Consider the following 26264-nt stretch of genomic DNA (forward strand, 5'->3'; position numbering starts at 1 on the left):
GGTAAATTTAGAGGAAAAAAATGGGAGCTAGAGGAATGGGATCCAGAGTAATTGATGAAAATGCACTTTAGAGTTAAAAATCGTTTAGATCAGCAAATCTGTGGTCAGTCCAGGACACGCATCCGTAATACTGTTCAGTGAAACTGGCCTGATGGGGTGTCGCCAGCTTTGGCTTTGTTCACACTGGTTATAGTGGAAGCGTAATGCTGTGCCCAGTCTGTCACACGACTGATCCAAGCAATGACTGACCAACTCTATTGACCATATAATGGGGTCTATCAAGGTTCTTGTTCTATTCTTGCCATCAACAGAAGCTTGTACCTGCAAGTGTGGACTGAACCTAGAGGCCTCCATACAAGTTAGTGCATTGTTGTATGGAGGTTTGGCTGACACCCTAATGTGTATCAGGAGCTTCCGACATTGAGGGAGAGAGGGATCAGGCAAAATTAACGTTTTCGGACAATCCCTTTATTCTCTCTCTGGAGACAAGCCGCCACTCTCCCCATAGAATGCACATACATGTTCGGCTGTGCATGAAGGAGGAGTTCGGTACTCAGGAGAGATGGCGGTCTGGCCAGCAGCTATTGAACTTAGGCTACTTTCACACTAGCGTTTTGGCTTTCCGTTTCTGGGCTCTTAGAAGCGGTCCAAAACGGATCAGTTTTGCTCTAATGCATTCTGAATGGAAAAGGATCCGCTCAGATTGCATCAGTTTGCCTCCATTCAGTCTCCATTCCGCTTTGGAGGCGGACACCAAAACGCAGCACACAATGTAAGTCAACGGGGGCGGATCTGTTTTCTCTGACACAATAGAAAAGAGATCCGTCCCCCATTGACTTTCAATGGTATTCATGACGGATCCGTCTTGGCTATAGAAGACCTTATACAACCAGATCCGTTCATGACTGATGCAGCCGGTTGTATTATGGTAACGGAGCGTTTTTGCAGATCCATGACGGATCCGCAAAAAACGCTAATGTGAAAGTAGCCTTAAAGGGTTTCTACCACCACATTTTGACCTAATTAGCTGTCAGACACTAGCGATCTGCTAGTGTCTGCTGTACCTAACCATGCTATTGTAATTCCTTTCTCTGCAGCGGTTACCCTAAAAAACGTAGTTTTATTGGTATGCAAATGAGCCTCTAGGTGCTATGGGGGGGTCTTTTCAGCACCTAGAGGCTCCGTCCACTCACTATTTCTGCCGCCCAGCGCGCTCCAGCCCGCCCCTCTCCTCTAGATTGACAGCCTACTCGCGCCTGCGCCGTGTGCTTCTGTATTCGGCGCAGGCGTCGTGACTGTTGGACTGCTCCCTGCGCCGTAATTTGCGCAGGCGCAGTGAAGATGCCGGCGCAGGGAGACAGTCACTGCGCCGAATACAGAAGCGCACGGCGCAGGCGCAAGTAGGCTGTCAATCTAGAGGAGAGGGGCGGGCTGGAGCGCTCTGGGCGGCAGAAATGGTGAGTGGACGGAGCCTCTAGGTGCTGAAAAGACGCCCCCATAGCACCTATAGGCTCCGTCCACTCATTTGCATAACAATAAAACTACGTTTTTTAGGGTAATCGCTGCAGAGAAAGGAATTACAATAGCATGGTTAGGTACAGCAGACACTAGCAGATCGGTAGTGTCTGACAGCTAATTAGGTCAAAATGTGGTGGTAGAAACCCTTTAAAGGGGGTCTGTCACTGACTTTCCACTAAACTACCGTACCAGCAATGGCTGTCGGCCCGAGGTAAAAGTATTCTGAACTTACCTGTATGACAGTTTGGTGGTTTTAGAACGTGCAGCAAAATGACTTTTATTCCTATGCAAATCGGCTCCCAAGTGCCCAGGGGGGGGGGGGGGGGGGGGGGGGGGGGGGGGGGGGGGGGGGGGGGGGGCTTCTTTTTAAAGCACGCCTCCTTTCTTTGATATCTGCTCTCCCCAAAGGCTTCCTTCTCTCCCTTGATGTCACAGTGAAGTGGCTCCAAGTCTCACACTGGCGCCCTCTGCTGTGCGCTGCATTCCTTTTTATGGCCCATATCCCTGAAAAGAAAAGCCTGTCCAGCTGGTCACTTGGGAGCCAATTTGCATAGGAATAAAAGTCTTCAGTGACCACCAAACTGTCATGCAGGTATGTTTAGAAGGATTTTACCACGTGCTGATGGCCGATGCTGGTAGTTTAAAGGGGTTATCCAATGTAAAAAATAAAAATCAGACATCATGTAGTACATGACAATCTCTTTCTAGCAAAGCCAGAACCAGCCCTGTACCTCACATGGATCCAGAGATCTCCACATTCATTGCTCTGCTAGATTTATATCAAGCTGACAGCTCAAGGGGAGTGTCCTTTCTGCTGCAGCTCAGGGGACGTGTCTCAGCTCTCCCTATCACATCTCAGGAGGCAGTTGAAGGATGAAACTGAGCATGTGCGGCCATCTCAGTGAGCAGGTCAAAGAAATAAGAAAAAGAACAAACAGCAGGTGGCGCTATACAGATACATTTTATTGAATAACTCAGTGGCTATGCTAAATTTATAATTACGGTACATACAATTACAAAGGTCTTCAGATCCAGGTGCTGGTTTGAAAACTGTAGAATATTTTTTGTGGGACAACCCCTTTTAAATAGGGAACAGTCCGTGGCAAAATCCCTTTAAGATGTGAGAATGTTGATTGTTTGCTGTCTCATTTCATTAACCCTTAAACTATCATCAGAATTAATAATCTATTCACGGACAAACAGGTGTCCCATCCTTAGCTGGATCCCGACCAGGCCATGTCCAGGACATCCAGTAAGTGGTCTAAAAATGCCCACAAGAGCGCATCATAAAGAATGTAGTAAATGTGACTTACTAGCCCATGACAAGTGTCATTATTCAGCAGCGCATTGCGGTAGATTTCCTTTCTAAAATATATTTGCAGCCGCCTGTTAACCTATTAAGAACACTTGTCCCTTGCTCCCATCCTGTGGACACCACAGCACATAAATAGCATGGAAGCTCTTCAAGGGAAATACCTGCTCAGGGTGAATGTTGACACTGGCCAATTTATAAAAGTATAATGGAAATTGCTGAGATTGACCGAACCTGCAGAATTGATCCCTAAACACTTTTGGAGGAGATTTATTGAAACAAGTGCAAGGAGTGAGATGTTTTCTTATGGCTATCAGTCAGATTCCAGTATTTAATATATAAGTGACTCCCTGGGACATGAAAACTGCCATCTGGTTGGTTGCCGTGGTCATCTGCTTCACTTATTTGCCCCAATTTTGATAAATCACCTTAAAGGGGTTGTCTTGCTTCAGCAAGTGGCATTTATCAAGTAGTGAAAGTTAAAGGGGTTGTCCGGGATTGAGGACTTTGTTCCATTAGTACAGACAGACAAACATATAACATACATTCATGTCCTACTTTTTCCACATGTTTCTGAAGTCCCATTTTCTTATATTCTTCGCCGGAAGTGAAGTTTTTTTTAGACTCTGTGAGGTACCGGGTCCCTTGCAGGAGCGCTGAAGCCTCTTCTTCCGGCTGCTCAGGGAGCCCGGTGACGTCACCGTCACTGATGGGCAGGCTTTAGCACTGCTCTAGCCAGTAAAACGGCTAGGACAGCGCTGAAGCCTGCCCATCAGAGCCGGTGACGTCACCGAACATACTGCTGGGCGGAAGCCTCCTCTCGGCAGTGTGTTTTTGTAAACAAAAGAGCCTTTGCCCTGCGCGATTTAGCGCAGCGCAAAGGAGAGCATCGGAGTCAGGGGGGCTGCCTGGGTAAAAATAGAGGTTTGTCCGGGTTCAGCTCTGAACCCGGACAACCCCTTTAATACAAGGCACTTACTAATTGTTATCCATATTGCTTCCTTTGCTGGCTTGATTAATTTTTCCATCACATTATACACTGCTCGTTTCCATGGTTACAACCACCCTGCAATCCAGCTGTGGTGGCCGTGCTTGCACACTATAGGAAAAAGCGCCGGCCTCTCTTGTGGCTGGGACAGTGGGAGCGCACATAGGCTGGTGCTTTTTCCTGTATTGTGCAACCACGACCACCACTGATGGATTGCAGGGTGGTCTGTAACCATGGAAACGAGCAGTGATTAATGTGATGGAAAAAAGAATCCAGCAAGCAAAATGGATAATAACAATATAAGTGGCTTCACTTCCTCTACCTAATAAATGCTATTTGCTGAAGCGGCACAACCCCTCTAATGTATATGACAAAAGTAAGCATTTTTTCTCTCGCTTGCCTGCTCTCACATCCTCTCTTGCCTTGTAAAGGGGGTGATACAGATAAGGCCTAGAATGCACACAGCCATGTCCATGTTTCGGCCCACAGACTACCGATCCGTAAAATATACAATTATTGGCCTACAATAAGACATGTTCTACAATCTGTGGAACAGAAAAAACGAATCCGCAAAAAAAAATAAAAAAAACACTTGATGTGTGCATGACCCCATAGAAATGAATGGGTCAGTGTGCTGTCCAAAAGAAATGCACATAACACACAAATGAAAATTACGGTCATGTGTACAAATGGAGATTCTCCTTTTAAAAGGTTTTCCTGCAGTTTTTAATAGGGGTGCACCGAAATTCCGGCGGCCGAAAATGTGCCTAATCCATTTCGGCCGATATTGGTACATATCGGCAGAAAATATGGGGTGTGGGATTTGTCACCCGCGCCGGGCGGGTGGTTTACTTTGTCACTGCATCTTTATTTTACCTTACAATCGTGACGCTCCAGTAACAACTCTGCAGGCAGAGTGGAGGGCGGCGTAACGTCACTTACTCACGTGACGCGCCTGCTCCGCCTCCTTCATTCATAAAGTGGGCGGAGCAGGTGCGTCACTTGAGTAAGTGACGTTACGCCGCCCTCCGCTCTGCCTGCAGAGTTGTTACTGGAGCGTCACGATTGTAAGGTAAAATAAAGATGCAGTGAGTGATTAGTCTGCTGTGAGCAGCAGGGCCGGGGCTGTTATGGGTAGGGGGATCGGTCTATGGCACTGCTATGGGGAGGGGGGATCTGTGCACTGTTATGGGGAAAGGGATCTGTGCACTGTTATGGGGAAAGGGATCTGTGCACTGTTATGGGGAAAGGGATCTGTGCACTGTCCATAACCGTGCCCATAACAGTGCACATATCCCCCCCTCCATAACAGCGCCACCCACAGATGAATTTCATTCATGAAAAAGAATTATTAATAAAATCATTAAAAAAAAAAAAGTATTTTAAAAGTATTTGGGCAAAAAGGCGGTTTCGGTTTTCGGTCAAGGGCATCCTGAATTTTCGGTTTCGGACCAGAATTTTCATTTCGGTGCACCCCTAGTTTTTAACTGATTACCTATCCGACACCCAAGACCACCACCGACCTGTTTGAGAAGGCACTGGCAGCTTTGACTGGGGCATCTGACATCAGGTTCATCTGTCCCATGGCCTAGGCACTGCGATACCGAGCACAGCCACTATACAATGTACAGCGCTGTGCTTGGGGAGCTGAGAGAAGGACGCACCGTCTCAAACAGCTGACCGACGGGGGTACAGGGTGTTGGACAGGTCTTCAGTTAAAAAAAATCCCAGAAAACCCCTTTCAAGCTGGAATCACACTTTTGTGACAGTTTTTCCAGCCAAAGTCAGAAGTGCCTTGATAAAGTAGACTCCAAATCTGCTGTCATTCTACAGCGATGTTAACCCTCTTTCTTTTGATCTGTCCTTATTTTGAGCGGATTGCTTGCCACAGATAAAGGATTTTGGGATTATTTAGCACAGTGCTTTTCAAATTGCAAATTTTAAGCTGTCATTTTGAAGCAGGTAATTTAAAGTCTGATGTCGGCAGTGACCTACTTTTCCTTTGCCTGTTTAACCCCAATGACGCTCACAAGTATTCATGTGAACCCCCATTTCGCCACAGATTGCAAATTTTATATCATCTGTCAATTAAAACACAATGTCCACCTATTATAATTTGTGGTTTCCATCATTTTGTATGTTTGGGAAGGGGCGTCCATCACTTGGTATCCGTACCTTTATCGTTATGTCTGTTATGTCTTGTCCACGAGGCCTTAGAACATGTTCCTCACAATCACCTTCTGTCACTATGATTGACTATCGGGTCACCGTACTTAAATTGTTGTTTTGACTTTTCTCTGCTGCAGACGTGGGGGTAGCCCAGCATGGCTGCTGCTTCGTATGACCAGCTGTTAAAGCAAGTGGAGGCGCTGAAAATGGAGAACACAAACCTTCGACAGGAACTTGAGGATAATTCAAATCATCTTACAAAACTTGAGACTGAAGCATCAAACATGAAGGTATGAAGACGAGCAGTGCTTTCGAAAAGTCCTCTTACGTTACCTGCATTGATTTACATTTGTGTAGGCTAGAATGCTAAATTCATGCTAGCTGTTCTTTTTGTAGAGCTTGCGTTATCTATGTGGAGGCTAGGGATGTACATACTGAATGGTCACTTTATTAGAAACAACCATCTAGTATTGTATTGGACCTCCTTTGGCCTTCAGAACCGTTGCGCTAGGTGCTTAATCATTCTGCATTTTGGTCCATGCGGACAGGACAGAGAAGAGATGCATGTTACATTACATGCTCTGGACGGCCTGTTCTACCTTGTCCAAGAGATGCTCTGTAGGGTTAATATCTGGTTACTGTGAAGGCCAGAGAAGCAAGGAAAACACACTGTCATGTTCCTGGAACCAATCCTTTGTGGCACCTTGTCCCGATGAAAGTGTCCTTCTATAGGGTAAACAGCCATGAAGGGATGAATTTTGGTTGGCAGCCGTGCTTAGGTAATGTCCACCCACATATATAAGAGGACTTAGTGTGTGCCAAGAAAGCACCATAACTTCACCAGCTTGAGCTGTTGACACCTAACAGGACGGGTTTCGTATTTCTGATACTTCTCCACTGCTCATTGATCCAATTTTTGCACCCTTGCCCACTGGGGTCTTGCCTGTCTCTAGCCCTTACACAGACCTGGCATTCGGACTGGTCATCTGTTATAGCTCATCTATGCTAAGGAGCGATGACTTATATGTTTGGACACATTAGGAGCTTGGAGTTGTATTCGGATACATTTTCTTCACTCCGCACCTCCTGTTCAGCAGAACGATTCTCCACATCCTCCTATGACCCCTTTCATTGATGAGTTGTGAAGTCTACAGGATCCTCTTTCTCTGGTTGTTTCTCCGTGTACTCTCAATGCCGTAACGTGAGAAATCGCCAGTTGTGGCAGTGTTTGAGATAATGTCCCTGGCTAGTCTAGTACATGACCATGCCTTCCTCAATTTTCCCATTCTATTGTGGATTCATACTGAAACTGAACCACAGAAAACTAGCTCACTTTATTTTGTTCTGCACTCTGGGGTCACCTGTCTAATTTCCATACAGGGAAGCTCCAATTTTGAAAAACTGTCTCTAATAAAGTGGCCGTTCAGTACGTGTGTATGTACATTGTAGTTTCACAACAGCTGGGGTGCCGAAGGTTGCTGACCCCTGATATAGGGCCATCTTTATAGAGCTATTGCTTGGCAGCACTTTGCGCAGCAATCTATGCCCAAAATACACTTAATTTAGGCGTATCTCTGTTTAATAAATGACCCCCATTATGTTTTCTACATATGACGTCAGGACCCAGTGCAGAGGCGCTTGCAAACCACCCCCATTCTGCTGAACCTGCAAAGGGAAGATGACTTACCCGCTTCCTGGCACGCCACACTCCCTTTCCTCCAGGACTGCGATGCTCCGCTGGGCTCCATTGATATCGGCATCCATTTTTTTTTTATCGCCGCAGCCAATCACTGATGGTGAAAGGCTTCTCTTATGTCATGACAAATGGTCACATGACTCAAGGGGAACTGGACACCGCCATGGCCAGTGAATGGCTGCGGCGATGTCAAACCGGATGTTGACATTGATGGAGTCCAGAAAAGCATTGCAGGCCTGCAGGAGAAGGCCAGGAAGCAGATAAGTCATCTTCATTTTTGCACAACCCCATAAAAGGTGACACATTCCCTTTTTGGTCTTTGGGCTACTCAGTTGCTAGTTGCCGATTTCCTTTTATTATTAATATAAAATCCAGAACATTACTACAATATAAGGGTCCATTCACATATCCGTATATGTTTTGCGGATCCGCAAAACACGGACACCGGCAATGTGCGTTCCGCATTTTGCAGACCGCGCATTGCTGGCACTCTCATAGAAAATGCCTTTTCTTGTCTGCAATTGCGGACAAGAATAGGACACGCGGACGTGGACAGCACATTCCGGCACCATTTGAAAATGAATGGGTCCGCACCTGTTACGCAAAATTGTGGAACGGATGCAGACCCATTTTGCGGACGTGTGAATGGACCCTAATTAAGTGGTTTTACATTTTCCCTCTCGCCATTTCCCTCACCTCTGAGACATATCGTTCACTTCTTTTCCTGCTAGATAACTATGTATTGATCTGCCCATCTTCTGCCCTCCTTTGGGAAGTGTGCTGATGTATTAGTGAGCATTCAATATGTCTTGTAAGTGTGTGTATTATACACATATATTTAGCATTTCATCTTCTGTAATTCCTTATACAATCAGTATTACACACATTTCTAATCCACCTGTGTTCTTAGGAATTTGCTCATTTATATAATTTTTTGTGTGTGTTTTCTACGCGACTGGCTTTCCTCAGCTATGTTCAGTCTTGGATTTAGCGGTCAATATTCCCATACATTAACTTCGTTAAGTAGTACATAAAATTATGCATTTGTTCTCCTCAGGCCTCATGCACACGACCGTTCCGTTTTTTTTCGGTGCGCAAACCCGGGATCCATAAAAAAAACGGAAGCCGTCCGCGTTGCCTTCCGCAATTTACGGAACTGGCGTCGGCAATATAAATACCTATTCTTGAGCCACCATAGTGCCATCTGGCACTCAAAAGTTATTAGTGACAGGTTTAGTGAAAGGTTAGATTAGGAGACTGAGGGATAGTTTAGGGAAGGGGGGGGGGGGGAGTTTCTTTTTTTGTGCTTCACCCTGATCGGGTGTCTGGGTTCCACAGCGCACTCATCTGCGCGACCCTAGACCCCCAGGGGCTCGTACTAGTTTTCCGGCCCACCAGATAAGTCCACCTGAGCTCCCTACCGGTGAACTTGTCTGGTGTACCCCAGAGCATTTTGAGCCTGTGATTCCTGACTTTGTTGGCCAACCAGGAATCCAGATTCCCACAGTGGGCTTCACTGAATATGATTATTATATTTTTTTTTTCCAGTGACCACTTTGTGAATCTGATGGTCGAGCAAACGAATTTGTTCGCCTAACAGTTCATCGCTCAACACCCGGGTTCCTTTTTGGCTAGGTCTGGTGGCTGGACACCGGTCAGTGCAGCCGAGATGTGGACGTTTTGGGGCCTCGTGCTGCACATGGGCCTACAAAAAAAAATAAACGGTGTCAGGCATTACTGGAGTGGGGACATCCTCTACCAGTCCCCACTCTTCTGTATGGCCATGACACGTTCCCGTTTTGAGGCCATTCGGAAATGCCTGCATTATGCAGATAATGCAGCATGTCCCCCCTGAGGTGATCCTGTGTAGAAAATCAGGCCGGTCATCAATCACTTTAGGGCCAAATTTTTGGAGGCTTATGTACCTGGAAGGGAGGTTGCTGTTGATAAGTCTCTCATTGCTTTTAAGGGGAGACTCATTTTCCGCCAGTATGTTCCCTCTAAGTGGGCGAGGTATGGCGTGAAGCTGTACAAACTTTGTGAGAGTACCTCAGGGTACACTTACAAGTTTCGTGTGTACGAGGGGCGAGATTCCCGTATTGAACCCCCTGAATGTCCCCCCACTCTGGGTGTTAGCAGGAAACTTGTGTGGGACCTTATGCACCCACTGCTAGATAAGGGTTACCACCTGTACGTGGATAACTTTTATACTAGTATCCCCTTGTTCCAGTCTCTCTCAGCCAGATCCACGTCCGCTTGTTGGACCGTGCGGAAAAATCAACGCGGCCTCCTTACCCACCCCCTCCAGGTACCTATCCCAGGGGTGAGACCCGTGCCCTTACCAGTGGAAACTTGTTGCTGGTCAGATATAAGGACAAGAGGGATGTCCTTGTACTGTCCACAATTCACGGTAACAGCATCACCCCAGTCCCTGTGCGAGGTCAAGCCCGATTGTATCGTTGACTACAATCGGTATATGGGAGGAGTTGATCTCTCTGATCAAGTCCTCAAGCCATATAACGCCATTCGCAAAACCCGGGCATGGTACAAAAAAGTTGCGGTCTACTTGGTGCAGGTTGCCTTGTACAACTATTTTGTGCTGTCCCGGAGCGCTGGCAACACAGTGAAATTCCTTCAGTTCTATGAGGCAGTCCTCAAGGCCCTGATCTTTTCTGACCGGGAAAGAGCAGGCCGGAGTACCTCGGGAACTGGAGGCGCCCGGATCGTCCCTGGCCAACACTTTCCAGGTGTGGTCCCCCATAATGGAAAGAAGGGACGGACCCCAAAAAAGTGCAGAGTGTGTCACAGGAGGGGGATACGTAAGGATACCACTACTCCGTGTGACGCGTGCCCCGATCATCTGGGCCTCTGCATTGACTTGCTTCAGGGAGTACCATACTTCTATGGAGTACTAAATTTATAATCCCCTTCCCCAATTTTAATTCTATTTGGCGACAGACAATCGCCCAGAAAACAAACAAACTATAGCTCTCAGACTTTGGAGACACTAAAACAAAATTTTTTGTAAAACTAAAATAAATTTAAAAAAAGTATACATATTAGGTATCGCCACGTCCGTAAGAACGTGATCTATAAAAATACCACATGACCTAACCCCTCAGATAAACACAGTAAAAAAAGCCTTTTTTTTTTGTCATCTTACATCACATAAAGTGTGATGGCAAGCGATCAAAAAGTCATATGCACCCCAAAATAGTGCCAATAAAACCGTCCTCTCATCCCGCAAAAAATTAGCCCCTACCTAAGACCATTGGCTAAAAACATAAAAAATAACTGACTCTCAGACTATGGAGATACAAAAAATTTTATATTTTTTTTAAAAAGGATATTAGGCTACTTTCACACCTGCGTTCAGGTGTCCGCTCGTGAGCTCTGTTTGAAGGGGCTCACGAGCGGTCCTGAACGCAGCCGTCCGGCCCCAATGCATTCTCAGTGGAGGCGGATCCACTGAGAACGCATCCGCCTGCCAGCGCTCAGCCTCCGCTCCACTCAGTGAGCGGACACCTGAACGCTGCTTGCAGCGTTCGGGTGTCCGCCTGGCCGTGCGGAGGCGAGCGGATCCGTCCAGACTTATAATGGAAGTCAATGGGGACGGATCCGCTTGAAGACATATGGCTCAATCTTCAAACGGATCCGTTCCCCATTGACTTTCAATGTAAAGTCTGAACGGATCCGCTCAGGCTACTTTCAGACTTAGAAAATTTTCTAAGTTATAATGCAGACGGATCCGTTCTGAACGGATGCGAACGTCTGCATTATCGGAGCGGATCCGTCTGATGAAACATCAGACTGATCCGCTCCGAACGCTAGTGTGAAAGTAGCCTTATAGTGTACAACCTAAATCAATTTAAAAAGTAGACTTATTAGGTATTGCCGTGTCTGTAAGAATCTGCTCTATAAAAATAACACATGACCTAACCCCTCAAATGAACAGTCAAAAAAATAAAATAAAAACGGTGCCAAAACAGCTATTTTTTTGCCACATTTAATCCATTTTTCCCGTTAACAAAGCAAGGGTTAACAGTCAAACAAAACTCTATATTTATTGCCCTGATTCTGTAGTTTTCAGAAACACCCCATATGTGGTCGTAAAAGGCTGTATGGCCAAACGGCAGGGCAGGGCCAACGGCATTTCTTTAATAAAGACCAATTGAAAATAAATATTTTTAGCACAAAATGATTATAATGCAATAATAAAAATAATTGCAGCTAAAGGTGTGTATAGCCTTTATTGTAAGAAGATTCTGCAAATTGGCTTCTTTGAAAATGAGCATCAGTCCATCAGAAACACTTTTGAGCAATTTCTGAAGACTTTTCTTTTTAAATACTACCTAATAAAAATAATCTGTTTAAATTCAGTCTATTATTGTCGGTTTAGATTGCCGGCCGTAGCGTCTATGGCTTTCTCTGAAGGACATCTGCACCTTTTTGGCATGCAGCGCTTGGTTCACAAACCCCTAAAGCAGATCCTAAATCTGGGTTCACAAACCCCTAAAGCAGATCCTAAATCTCGCTGTGCACACAGTGCCAGTTATTTTTGGTTTCTGGGTCTTTTCTAGGGAAACCACATAATGAAGGGCAGGCTGGATTTGGTTTATATTACATAAACTATGTTGAGTGAAATATAAAATGTAGACCCATCACCCTGTAAATGGCAGCGAGGCAGGATATCCTCATTCTTCAAGGTTGGTTTCCTTGGGCTGTAGAAAAGAAGTCTGAAAGGAACTGGTATGAAATATTTATACTGGGGAAGTTGTAGTTGCGCTGGATCTGTATGAATGTGTTCAGCTGGACCGTTGATGATGAATATAATATTGTGATTTTTTTTTTTTGTACATATATGTATTATACTGTAGTAAGTGCAGCATAAAGCATGGATCATGTCCTTGCAAGGCTTCATGCACGCGGCTGTGTCTGTATTTCATTCTGCAAAATATGGATGCCTTTCATGTGCATTCCCATTCTTCTCCCTCTCTTGTCTGCAATATGAGCAAAAATAGGACACGTTCTATAATTTGCATAAAGGCTACATGGATATGTGAAAAATATGAATGTGTGCTTGACCCAGTAGAAATGAATGGGTCAGTGTGTTATCCTCAAAAATGCAGATGGCACACAGATGAAAAGTACAGTCCTGTGCATGAAGCCCATTATAAACTGAATGAGGGTGCCTTCACACCCGGCAGATTTTGCTGCAGAAAATTCCACGACTGAAAATTGGTTCCATTCAGTTGAATGGAGCAGCAAGCCCATAGATTTCTGCAAGCCCATAGATTTCTGCAAGCCCATAGATTTCTGCAAGCCACATTACAGCTGATCGGCTGGGGTTCTGGAAGTAGGACCCCGCCACACTCCTATTGATGACTTAGGCCACCAACATGAAAATCCCAGAGAACTCCTTTACAATCTTATCCATATTGCTGGTACTGTTAAACGCTGCAGATTTGCCGCACACTGGCGTACAGCTTTTCTGTCCCATGTGGACATCACCTAAAAGTCTGCTTTATAGATCACTTCTGCTGCAGGTTTATTACACAGCATTGAGATGAGATTGGTTTCACTGAATCCCATTCATTTCAGTGGGTCTGTGCACATGAGCATAGTTTTTCACGCACCATCTCTGCGTCCATGAAAAATTGCAGCATGTTCTATATTGTGCGTCTTTCACGCAGCTCTGGCTCCACAGAAGTGAATAGGACTGTGTGAGAAACGGAAGACATCCGGGTGCAATGCTTTTTTTCACTGATGGTTGCTGGGAGATGTTGAGTGTTATTGTTCAGTTTTACTTCACGTGCGTGAAAAGCGCATCAAAAACGGCACCTTCGCGGGAAAAACTGAAACGCTGAGAGCAATCACGGACAAAACGGAGGCTTCCGTCCATCAGTGCAGCTTGCGGCCAGAACAGCCAACTGGATCTGTCAGTGCAAGTGTGAAAGAAGCCGAAAACTTGCATTGAAAACCATCTGTTTTTTGCCCCTGAACAGATCCTGACATCTCTATCGCTTGTGTCACACAGGCCTTAGGCCTATTGCACACGACCGTATGACTTTTTCAGTGTTTTGCGATCCGTTTTAAACGGATCCGTTGTTCCGTTTTTTGTTTCCGTTGTGTTTCCGTTTCCGTTCCGTTTTTCCGTATGGCAAATACAGTATACAGTTATTTCATAGAAAAAATTGGGCTGGGCATAACATTTTCAATAGATGGATCCGCAAAAAACGGAACGGATACGGAACACATACGGATGCACTTCCGTATGCATTCCGTTTTTTTGCGGACCCATAGACTTTAATGGAGCCACGGAACGTGATTTGCGGCCAAATATAGGACATGTTCTATGTTAAAACGGAACGGAAAAACGGAAACGGAATGCATACGGAGTACATTCCGTTTTTTTTGCGGACCCATTGAAATCAATGGTTCCGTATACGGACCGTATACGGACCGCAAAAAACGGCCAGTAAACGGGAAAAAAAAACGGCCGTGTGAAAGAGGCCTTATACTGCATCCTAAATGTTTTTTAGTTTTTTTTTTTATCTTAAAGAGAACCTTTCACTAGTTTAAAAACTAAAAACTAACTATATCAGTGGGCAGAGCGGCGCCCAGGGGTCCCCCTGCACTTACCAGTATGTCTGGGCGCCGCTCTGTTCGCCCGGTATAGGCTCCGGTGTGTGCAGCTCCCTCTGTTGTACGGGGCGGAGTTTTTGTATTAGGGTTGTCCCTTGCTGCAGCGCTGGCCAATCGTAGCGCACAGCTCATAGCCTGGGAGTCCCAGCGGCGCCCAGACATACTAGTAAGTGCAGGGGGACCCCTGGGCGCCGCTCTGCCCACTGATATGGTTAGTTTTTAAAGTAGTGAAAGGTCCTCTTTAAACTTGCTTTCTATGTGCTCCTTCTTGGGGGTAACAGACTACAGTTCTCATCTATTTCTGACATCTATTTCAGTCCATTGTTCTTTCCCCGTTTTCCCCTGACTTTGTAGACAGAGGTCGCAATAACGCCTGTACAAGCGTCATAGATGCCTGTTCAGGACATTTTACTCTCTGGAAAAAGTCTAAGGCGTACCGATATGCCTTAGACCAGGGATAGCCAACCTGCGGCTCTCCAGCTGTTGCAAAACTACAACTCCCACAATGCCCTGCTGTGGACTGATAGCTGTAGGCTGTTCAGGCATGCTGGAAGTTGTAGTTTTACAACAGCTGGAGAGCCGCAGGTTGGCCAGCCCTGCCTTAGACATTGCCCTGCCCTTCTTCAGCGCAGAGTGCACTGTGAACGGCAGGGGCAGAGCAGCTATGCTGCCGGTGCCTGAAATTACCAATAACAAAGCTCTGTACAGCAAGGGGCTTTGTTATTGGTTGATTTGGGTCGGCTGGCAGAACCTCTAAGGAGGGGGGCTAGCTCCCAGGTTGGCGCTGTACTCAGGAGTAAGGGGGGTATAGTGTGCTGTGCCCGAGGACACCAGAGAACATGGTGGCAGTGGAGCTGAAGTTTGGTGGAAAACTACAGCCTGGACATCCAGTGCAGAACAAGGTGACAGCGCAGGGTGTAATGTATGTAGTGCGGTGTATGATCATTACACACGTCCAGATGTATGTCTGTAGTGCAATGTATAGTGAATGCACAGCAAGCTATTATAGACAAGTGATAAAGTACAGGGAGGATCCACCATATTGGACTTGAGTTTATCATTTGGCTACCATTTCCTCATAGTATTGGTTCACCTCTTAGGGCACATGCACACCACCGCTATTTATTTCTGTTGTTCCGCTCTGTTAGATAAGCAGAGCAACAAAAATAACAGAAGTGCTGGATCGGGCACATGTCGTACATATAGCGGATGACTCATTCAGATGCCATACTGTAGCATCTGTCACCTTAGAGTTCCATTGTAAAAAAATCTATACTTTTTTGCAGGACTCTGCAGGATCGGAACGTGTAGTGTACCACGTTTTTCCATCCTGCAAAGTGCAGCGAAAACATGTTTTTTGGTACTTTTTGTTTGTTTTAGGCCTCATGCACACGGCCGTTGTTTTGGTCCGCATCCGAGCCGCACTTTTTGCGGCTTGGATGCGGACCCATTCACTTCAATGGGGCCACAAAAGATGCGGACAGCACTCCCTGTGCTCTCCTCATCCGTTGCTCCGTTCCGTGGTCCGCAAAAAAAAAAAAAATAACCTGTCCTAGAATAGGCAGTTATATTAATGGCTGTCCGTGCCGTTCCGCAAATTGCGGCATGCACTCGGACGCCATCCGTGTTTTGCATATCCGCAATTTGCGGACCGCAAAACACACAACGTTCGTGTGCACGTAGCCTTATACAATGGTACTTTATACTGACGGATGCCACAGTATGGCATCTGCCTGAGGCATCCTCTAACGTACACGTTTTTTGTGTCCATTAAATGTGTGACAAATGTGATGTGGACCCAGCCTAACGGACAGGAACAGCGCTGAACAGACCCCATTGACTATGATGGAGTCTGTTAGGGATCCTGTCTTTTTAGCAGACAAAAGTCCTGTATACAAGGCTTTTTTGTCCGGTATTTTTGACCAAGTCTGCAAAAGAGACTCCAGATGGAGTGAGCAAATGTAGGCTACGTATTATGTATCTGAATTACTGCAACTTTCATACTCCTTCTCGGGTAAGGCTACTTTCACACTAGCGTTTTCAATTCCGCTATTGCGATCCGTCATAGGATCTCAATAGCAGAAGAAAGCGCTTCAGTTTTGCCCCTATTCATTGTCAATGGGGACAAAACTGAACTGAACTAAACGGAGCGCACCAAAATGCATTCCCTTCTCTTTGGTTGCGTCCCCATCGCGGACAAAAAAACGCTGCAAGCAGCATTTTTCTTTCCAGGATGTGGTACGGAGCAAGACGGATCCGTCCTGACACACAATGTAAGTCAATGGGGACGGATCTGTTTTCTCTGGCACAATCTGGCACAGTAGAAAACTGATCCGTCCCCCATTGACATTCAATGGTGTTCAAGACGGATCCGTCATATCTATAGAAGACATAATAAACCGGATCTGTTCATGACAGATGCATGCGGTTGTATTATTGTAACGGAAGCGTTTTTGTAGATCCATGACGGATCCGCAAAAAAACGCTAATGTGAAAGTAGCCTAAAAATACTCCTCAAAAATGGTCAGAGGACAATTTTTATTCTTCTGGAAAAAATGTAGTTCGACCTCCTGTAGGAATCCTGTCTTATTTAGAAGATATAGATGAGCACAAGTATAGTGCAGTTGCTGCTGTGTTATCCGGTCCTCAGATATCGGAAGTGTAGCAGCTGCCTGGGCACAAGCGCTTGTACAGTCAGGTAATCAGAGGTCTCCAATATGCGCAGCCGCTTTATAGATGGCCTGTAAAAATGGAGATACTGTTGATTTGTGTGCTACAACCAATAATTATTGGACATCTGGTTGGAAACATCTATTTGCTATATTTTGCCCTGTTGAAAAAAAGTCTGCAAGATTTGCGAGATGCATTTGAGATTGTGACAAGTTGTGAGACCCGTCGGGCATACCTCTGTGCTGTGATTGACCTGGTTACCATGAGCAGGAATATTGAATTTGAACATTGGCCCATATAGATGTTCAGTATGTGCCCTCTTTTATTGGGATGTAGCGCCCCCTAGTGAACAAGAAGCTTCATTTACTCTCCGATCACAAATAAGGATCTCTTTAGATCAGAAAGTTTTAAAACCTTTAACATCAACACAAATCATTGCAGTTTTATTACCTTAGGTACCTCCCAGATCCCCAGCTGCCCCCACCCCACCACAGACATCAGCATCACCCATACCGTGGCCATATGGGGGGAACATGACTCTGCTAGTGACATAAATTGCTTATTTTTTATTATTTAAGCTGTAAAAAATGCAGCAGAACATTTCTGCCATACTTGTAGTGATGCTGGAGGAACAGGGCAGGATTGTCTCCTGTAGCCTAATTCCATGCTTCCTGACTAGTAACCAAAATCATTTTGACAACTGCTGGTATCAAATGTCTGGCAGTATAATGGCGGTACAGATTAGCCGCTGTGTGCCAGTCTGCAGCTGTGCCGTGCACATTTCTGTGAGAACGCACATAGAAAGGATTTCAGCCCTGGTCTGGATGATCGGAACCAAGGCTAAGTCTTTAAAAATTAAGTAAGACCGGAAACGGGGAATTTTACCCTGTAGTCGTTCTCTGGTGTAAAATTGTGACAGATTAGAATTAGACATTTTATAGTTAAAGGGAACATGGAGTGTAATGTGGCGGCAGCATGTCACAGTAGAAGAGGAGTATATGTTTTTTACTTTTCCATTTTTTGTATACAAAATATATGTGTGTATTTAATTTTTTTTATTTTTTGTGGGAAAAGAATCATGCACACGACCGTGGTTTTGGTCAGCACCCAATCCTAATTTTTTGCAGATTAAATGCGGACCCATTCATTTCAATTACGTCCATTCTGTGGCCCCGTAATTTTTTTTTAACATGTCCTATTGTGGTCCGTTTTGCAGACAAGAATAGGCAGTTCTAACAGAGGGCAGAACATAGCGATCCACAAACGCACATGCCCGGCATATGTGTTTTGCGGATCCGCAATTTGCGTGCATGAGGCCTAACTCTTGTATTTTACTCTTTTAATCCTTGCTCTTTCTCATATAGGGAAGACTGTCAATCACCGATCAGACCACCCATAGACTAAGCATAGGGATTTAATGAGTAGAAATCAAGTTATGCTGAATCTTTACTATCTATCCATCTATAAGCTACTTCAACATATTTCAATCAAATGTTTATGGCCACTTTTTGGATTAGGCCACTTTCACATAATAAGTGTTTGATCAGTGATTTTCATCAGTGATTGTGAACCATAACCAGTTGCAGGTCAAAAACACAGAACAGGTGCAGATCTTTACATTCTACCTTCTCTCTGTGGAGGCTTCACTCCTGGTTTTGACTCATAATCTCTGATTGAGATCACGGACCAAACACTGTGACTGTGTGAAAGCTTCCTTAAAAGGGTTCTCCGGGAATTAAGGAAATGAAAATATTACTTTATTATAAATATATTCTCAAATACCTTTCATTATTTATAATGGCTCATTTTGTCTGGGGAGCAATCATCAAGGGAAACAAAATGGCCGCTGTCACATTAGTTCACACAAAACATGTCCTGATCACACATGAGGACAAGTTACTTTACAACACTGAGGTAAAGAGCTGCCTCATCCTCCTCCTCCTCCTTCTCTACTTGTCAGGGATTATGATCCTGAATACAGATGATAAGAACTTTAGCTGAATCTCTGGGGAATTTAGTTTGAGGAGACAGACAGGACAGACAGGACAGAGAGGACGGACAGGACAGAGAGGACGGACAGGACAGACTGTGGTAATGAATACTGCATACAACTGCTGCTGCTCATCAGCCACACCTCACCCTCCTCTTATGTCTCCTCATCATCTCCATTCCACAGAGATTCACCTGTATTCAGGATCATGATTCCTGACGAGCAGAGCAGAGAGGAGGATGAGGCAGCACTATGGCTCATTGTGGTGAAGTAACTTCTCCTCCTGTGTATACTGATAGGAAAGCGGCCATTTAATTTCTCCAAATGATTGCTCCCTAGACAAAACAAGCCATTCTAAGTAATGAAAGGTATTTGTGATTATATTTATTATAAAATAATATTTAAGTATTTTAATTTTTTTACTACCTGGAGAACCCTTTAAGGCTGTACTAGGCTAGTTGCACAATCTGCCAGACCTCTGTGCACTCCGGCACTGCCAGAGGTTTGTAAGGCTCCATCTGGTCTCATTCACTATAATGGGAACTGGCGGAGATCAGGCTGCATTCCAGCAAATATGTCAAGAATCGGCTGCGTGCATATTTGCTGAATGTGGCCGGATCTATTATAGTGAATGGGACCGGACGGCGCCTTACAAACCTCCAGAAATGCCGGGGTGCACAGAGGTTTGGCAGCCTGTCCCCTGCTGGAACAGCCTACCGGATCTCTAATGCTAGTGTGCTACTAGCCTTAGACAGCCAAATCAGGCAGGCGGTAGGAAGCGCTCCTTCCTAGAAATTGCCTGCCCGCTAGCAGAAGAGACAGCAACTATTACATGTGGCGATCTCCTCCACAGCTTGGGGAGGAGCGATCATTATGCCATTGCTCATCCCAATGCTATCCAGTTGTTTGCCGGCATCAGAATGTGATAACACAGCACAATCTGCCTCCGGCAAAAGATGACTTTTAAAAGTCTGGATTTCCCGATAAACGAGCTGTAATCGGTGGCAGATCATCGCTAATGAGCGTTCTCAGGAACGCTCATTAATGATGAATTGGCCGACAATGGCCCAGTCTTTACCCTGACAAAACTGCAGGTTATCGGTGCCCGTACACCATCAATTGCTGTGGCAAGAAGCATGCATTTATTGTGAAGGGGGAAAAGGGAGTAAGTGCTGCCAGATATCTACCCCGAGGACAAAAGGATCAGGGGCTAAAATTCAGCATCCTTCATCTATCTCCCCTCTGTCACCTGGGGGAGAATCAGGGGGTCTCCATACAAATAGGATAGTTGGCCAGTCCTGCCAAAATCTATAGATTTGTTATACATATGTATATGGGGGCCTTTACATTTAGGAATCCAAGTTAGACCATTCCCTGATCTCTGCTTCAGTATTGATTCAAAGTGAAGAGTTTGTGTCAAATTCTCATTACATCAAGCTTTCATTCAGCCTGAAATATGCCTTACCGATCAGTATGGAGGTGAAACGACGCCAGTGGCTTTGTGCCAGTGCTTCAATATCGTCTATTAGTGTGTAGTTTAGAGTCCCGCAGGAGCAGCCTGCGTGATCTCCAGTTTCAGTGCTGCAGTGCTGCGTGCACCCTGGCCGCTCATGGAGCAATGAGTGCATTGGGCCGGTTATCAGGCTGCTGATTGTGCTGCGCTCTCTGTTACAGGAGGTTCTCAAACAGCTGCAAGGAAGCATTGAGGATGAAGCCATGACCACGACCGGTCAGATTGATCTCCTGGAACGCCTAAAAGGTAATGCCTCAATGTTTATTGCTGCCATGTGAAAAGAATATACGGTGATCTCTGAGCACCCATCATCTGCACAGCCCGGACTGGAAATGATCTGATCTGTCCTCGCTGCGGACAGAAAACGCCAAACAGGCCGTTCCAAGTGCGGCTGCGACAGTCAGGGCAGAGGGAGCAAGTAGATGATTCAGTTGTTAATTTTGCCCTTCTTATTTAGGAAATATAACATTGCCATCCATATACACAGTCTTGGCCTGTACGTTCTTCGGTAGAGCGGTTTGAGACCGGAATGTATGTGTTGGGGACAAGCATAACTGGCAGCAAATTAATGCAAGTTCTCCATTGGCTAAGCAGCAGTAAGGTCTTGAAGTGGAGAGGATTTAATCTGCAGATTGTCATCTCCTTTCAATTTTCTTTAACCCTTAGAGGACAAGGCAATTTTTATATAATTACCAGCGGCTCTACCCAATCAAATAACCGTGGGTCGGTGCACAACCCGTACGGCACACCCACCGTATACTGGGTTAAAAATGGGTAGAAGCACTTATTTGGGTGGCACTCAAATATCTGATAATTGTCTGGTAAATCAGGCCACTCATGAAGATACACATGGTTCCGAAACGCGTCTGGTATTTTGTGTGCAGTGAATAGAGTTTGATCGCGATCCTTACCACTACTCCAATACTATGAAGGCTCGTTTTTTTTTTTTCTTGAAAATCGATTGTATCTACACCGGCCTTTGGAGTGAACACAAGCCACTACCTGAGCACTAAAGCGTGACCACATGGGACGCCACGGACAGAGTCAGCCACACAAGCAGGTATCAAGCAATGAGAGACCACAACAGGCTCCAATGAAATCAGCCTGCATCTGAATATTTAACATCTGCTGGATACAGTCAGCGGATCCATCTACTTACCGGCGTGATTCTCGCACAGCTATCCCCAGGATTGGTAACGTACCAGTAGATGACTGTATAGCTTGTTGTTACTCTGTGTCATCGCACTGAATCAGCCATTTACACCGTACTGGACCGGCTTCCAATTATATGATCGGCTATTTATCCCAATGACTATACTGATGATCCGTGTAGAACCATACTCAAGGAATACAATTGTCATTTATTACACCGTACCTCATGAGCCTGGCGCAGTGTCGTTTGCTTTACTTTGAGCCATCAGAAGATTAACAATATACCGATTTTATTGCTATTATCACAATCGACACCGCACAGGTCTCAAATTGATCATTTGGCAACAACGTAGTATCTAAAAACACTATAAAGGTACCACTAATATCAGATTTGATGAGAACCATATGTGGATAGGCAACACACCAATCGCTGGATTTTTGGACTATTCTTATTTATTTATTTTTTTTATTTTTACCTTTATTAATTGCATTTCATTTGCAAGCTGTGCATTTTTTTTAATTAACATCGCTGTTTTAAAGTTTAAGTTCATGATTGACTATTTTGTACTAATAATAAATAGATTTTTTTGAAACTATACGGATTTACCAGACAATTATCAGATATTTGAGTGCCACCCAAATAAGTGCTTCTACCAATTTTCTGTTTTTGCGTTTTTCTTTTTCAATCCCTGCCTTCCGAGAGCCATAACTTTATTTTTCCGCTCACGTAGCCATATGACGGCTTGTTTTTTTCTGGGACAAGTTGTACTGTCTGATGGCACCATTTAATATGGCATATGATGTAATGTGGAGCGGGAAAAAATTCCAAATGGGGTGTAATTGGGGAGGAAAAAAATGCAATTCCGGCACAGTTTTTGGGGTTTTGTTTATACAGTGTTCCCTATGTGGTAAAATTGATCTGTTCCCTTCATTCTCTGAGTATGATTACAGCGATACCACATTTGTATAGTTTTTCTCGTGTTTTAATACTGAAAAAAAATATTAAAAACTTTGTATTGCCGTATTCAGACCCCCATTTCCTTTTAAGGCTACTTTCACACTGGCGTTTTGGTTTCCGTTTGTGAGATCCGTTTCAGGGCTCTCACAAGCGGTCCAAAACAGATCAGTTCAGCCCCAATGCATTCTGAATGGAAAAAGATCCCCTCAGAATGCATCAGTTTGCCTCCGTTCCGTCTCCATTCTGCTCTGGAGGCGGACACCAAAACGCTGCTTGCAGCGTTTTGGTGTCTGCCTGACGATGCGGAGGCAAACGGATCCATCCTGACACACAATGTAAGTCAATTGGGACGGATCCGTTTTCACTGACACAATATGGCACAATAGAAAACGGATCCGTCCCTCATTGACTTTCAATGGTGTTCAAGACGGATCTGTTTTGGCTATGTTACAGATAATACAGATGCGGTTGTATTATCTGAACGGAAGCGTTTGTGCAGATCCATGACGGATCCGCACCAAACGAGAGTGTGAAAGTAGCCTTAAATTTATGTGTACAGAGCTGTGTGAGGGCTCATTTTCTGCGGGGCGATCTTTACTTTTCATAGATGCCATTTTAGGTTGTGTAAGACTTTTTGTAGTGACGAAAAAAAAATGGTGAATTGGCCATTTTTTATATATATATATTTTTTTTACCCCGTTATGCCATTCGCCATATGGGATAAATATTTTTATATTTTATTAGTATGGGCGTTTTCTGATGCAGCGATGCCTATGTTTATTTTATTTATTTTTATTTTGGTTAAAGGGTGGTGATTAGAACTAATAAATATATAATATATACTCTTATGCAGCTGGTTTAGGGTCCCAAATCTGCCCATAACCCATTATTCCCCACACAGTATAGTAAATACAAATGTAAAGGCTATGTACACCTTTGGCAGCAATTTCTTTATAATTGCATTTTACTCATTTTGGGCTAAAAATATTTTTTTTTAATTGGTCTTTATTAAAAATATTGAGCCGTTCTGTCACAACAGTTTGTCTAGATGTATGAATGTCACTTTTCACTTTGTGCAGTCATCTAATAAACCTTATCTCTAAATTACTAAAAGGTAATTTAAGTCACACTTATTTAAGCCACATTCTTATCAGTAAGATAAGAATTGAGCTATAACGGGTGTTTATAATGTCAGAGATAAGATCCTATCACTAGAGAAATTCAAAGCTGAATAAAGACCAATTGAAAAAATTATTTTTAGCGCCAAAAAAGTGCAATGCAATAATAAAAAAAAAATTGCCCCCAAAGGTGTACATATTCTAGAAGACCTTTCATGGGGTACCCCCTGCTGATGCTGACACCCTGGTTGTTGTTTTTTTAAAATGCCACTCGTGTGCCCCCCCCTGCAGTTTTACCACTCAGTATGTTAATCCTGAGCATCGGTACAGGCAGGAGGAGAGGCCAGGGTTTCTCAATGGGCGTGTCCTTCTCCCGGGCTGTGCCGCGATCCAATCACAGCGAAGAGCATCTCAGCCAGGGAGAAAAAAACGTCTCCCCGTCTCCCTGGCTGTGACACATTCCGCTGTGATTGGATCGCCAGGGAGAAGGAGACTCCCATTGAGAAAGCCTGGCGTCTCCTCCTCCCTGTACCGATGCTCAGAATTAACATACTGAGCGGTAAAACTACAGGGGGGCACATCGGGGTGTGGTATTTAAAAAAAAAAAAAAGCAACAACCAGGGTGTCTGCATCAGTGGGGGGTACCCCGCAAGGAAAGGTATATAAATAAACTGGAAATTCCCATGAAAGGTCCTCTTAAACTTATCTGGAAAGGAGTCATTAGGTGAATGTTCTGAGAGGGGATCAAAACCCCATCATCGCCTTTATGCTGCCCATACTAACGGCATCATAAAGTAGAGACAGGTCAGTTGATTTAAGCCGTCTGTCATTTAAAAGTTATAAGTAAGTGGTTGCCAAGGACCAACATCACACTCATTGGAGACTGGGCCTGGAAAAGAGTCACAGCCACCTGAGAAGAGTCCTGGTTATTCATGAATTCCCGCCCACCTGCTGATGACTGACAGGCTTCTACCTAGTTTTCTCCCTTCTCTCTAGGAGAGAACTGTCAATCATCAGCAGATGGGGGGGGGGAGGGCAGGAGATTATGGATAACCAGGACTCTTCTCAGGTAGATTTGACTCTTTTCGAGGCCTGGGCTGCGATGATTAAGATGCTGGTTCTCAGCAACCACTTACTTATAGCTCATGAGTGACACAGCGCTGAAATCAGCATTTTTGTCACTATTTTATGCTGCCCTTGGTGAGGTCAGCATAAAGTTGATGACGGGTTCCCTTTAATGTTCTGGTGCCCATTTTATTAGTTATGCATGAGAACCAAAAAAGTCCCACTGGGGTTGTTACCTAGGCTTTCTAAAGCCCTGATATGAATCTGCCTGGATATGCAATACTCCTGGAGCTGTGACGGTGGTGGCTAGTTTTCCAATTAACAGACATTTACTGTGGCCACTTTCATACAGCCGTTATACAGGCACACTTTTACATTAGCATCACTACTGCAACATTCACACCACCCCTCCCACGGATCTGCTGACCTGGATTGCACGTTGTTGTTGTTGTTTTTTTTTATTATTATTATTTTAGAGGGGAATGTTTTTGTATTGCATTGTGGTACATGTCTATTGTAAGTCATATTTATTTTAATTTTTTTTATTTATTTTTAGAATTAAATTTGGATGGCAGTAACTTCCCTGGGGTCAAGATGAAATCAAAAATGTCCCTCCGTTCCTATGGAAGTAGAGAAGGTTCCCTCTCTGGCCACTCAGGGGAATGCAGCCCAGTCCCAATGGGTTCTTTTCCAAGGAGAGGGCTGGTCAATGGGAGCAGAGAAAGCGCTGGATACATGGAGGAGCTGGAAAAGGAGAGGTAAATAGCAATTACGTTTTAAGGTTTTTTTCTGGGAATACATTACTCCTGGTACTGAGCATTGCATAGGTCATATCACTGAAAGAGTTGGCATCACTAGCTTACGAAGAGGCTACAGCACTCAATGGAGCATAATGGCCTTTTCAAACAGCTGATCTGTGGAGGTGCTGAGAGTCGGGGCCCCCACCGACCAGGTATTGATGACCAATTCTGAGGATAGGTCATCAGTCTTGTACTCCCGGAAAACCCCTTTAAGTCTAATCAGTATACAAGTTGGATTAGTGGTTGTGCCTTGCTCCAATAGTAGCATTAAATTGACGCTTTTTTATTTTTTAATCTGGTTTGTGGTAGTGCTCACAGCAGAGTTTCCCTACACTATGGCCATGTGATACCCTCACAGGAGTGCCGTCTGTCAGCCCTTACCCACTATTGTGCCCATGAAAAGGTATAGGACAGATAACGGCAGTGCAGTAAAGACATTTACACAGAATTTCTCACTCTTGTGCCCACCACACACAATTATCCACATAATTCCTAACATTGATGCCTAAAGTATAGATACCCTTACTACAGTGCCCGCCAGAGCAGTGTATGCACACCAGTATACCAGCAAAAGCGCCCTCTTAGGATCCATTTACACGTCTGTATGTGTTTTGCGGATCCACAAAACGCGGACACCAGCAATGTGCATTCCGCATTTTCCGCACTGTCA

The 26264-nt window shown here is 44.7% G+C and overlaps 1 protein-coding gene across 2 annotated transcripts in view; it reads left to right on the forward strand.

Moving 5' to 3' along the window:
• APC (APC regulator of WNT signaling pathway) overlaps positions 1-26264 on the forward strand; it is a 131086-nt gene that overhangs the window by 68213 nt on the left and 36609 nt on the right. For both annotated transcript variants that reach the window (XM_040421625.1, XM_040421624.1), the window contains exons 3-5: positions 6125-6277; positions 20663-20747; positions 25351-25552. In XM_040421625.1, coding sequence (XP_040277559.1) covers positions 6143-6277; positions 20663-20747; positions 25351-25552 — 422 coding nt within the window. In that variant the 5' untranslated portion in view covers positions 6125-6142. The remainder of the gene's footprint in view (positions 1-6124; positions 6278-20662; positions 20748-25350; positions 25553-26264) is intronic.

The sequence above is a fragment of the Bufo bufo genome, chromosome 2, assembly GCF_905171765.1.
Source record: "Bufo bufo chromosome 2, aBufBuf1.1, whole genome shotgun sequence".
Lineage (NCBI taxonomy): Eukaryota > Metazoa > Chordata > Amphibia > Anura > Bufonidae > Bufo > Bufo bufo.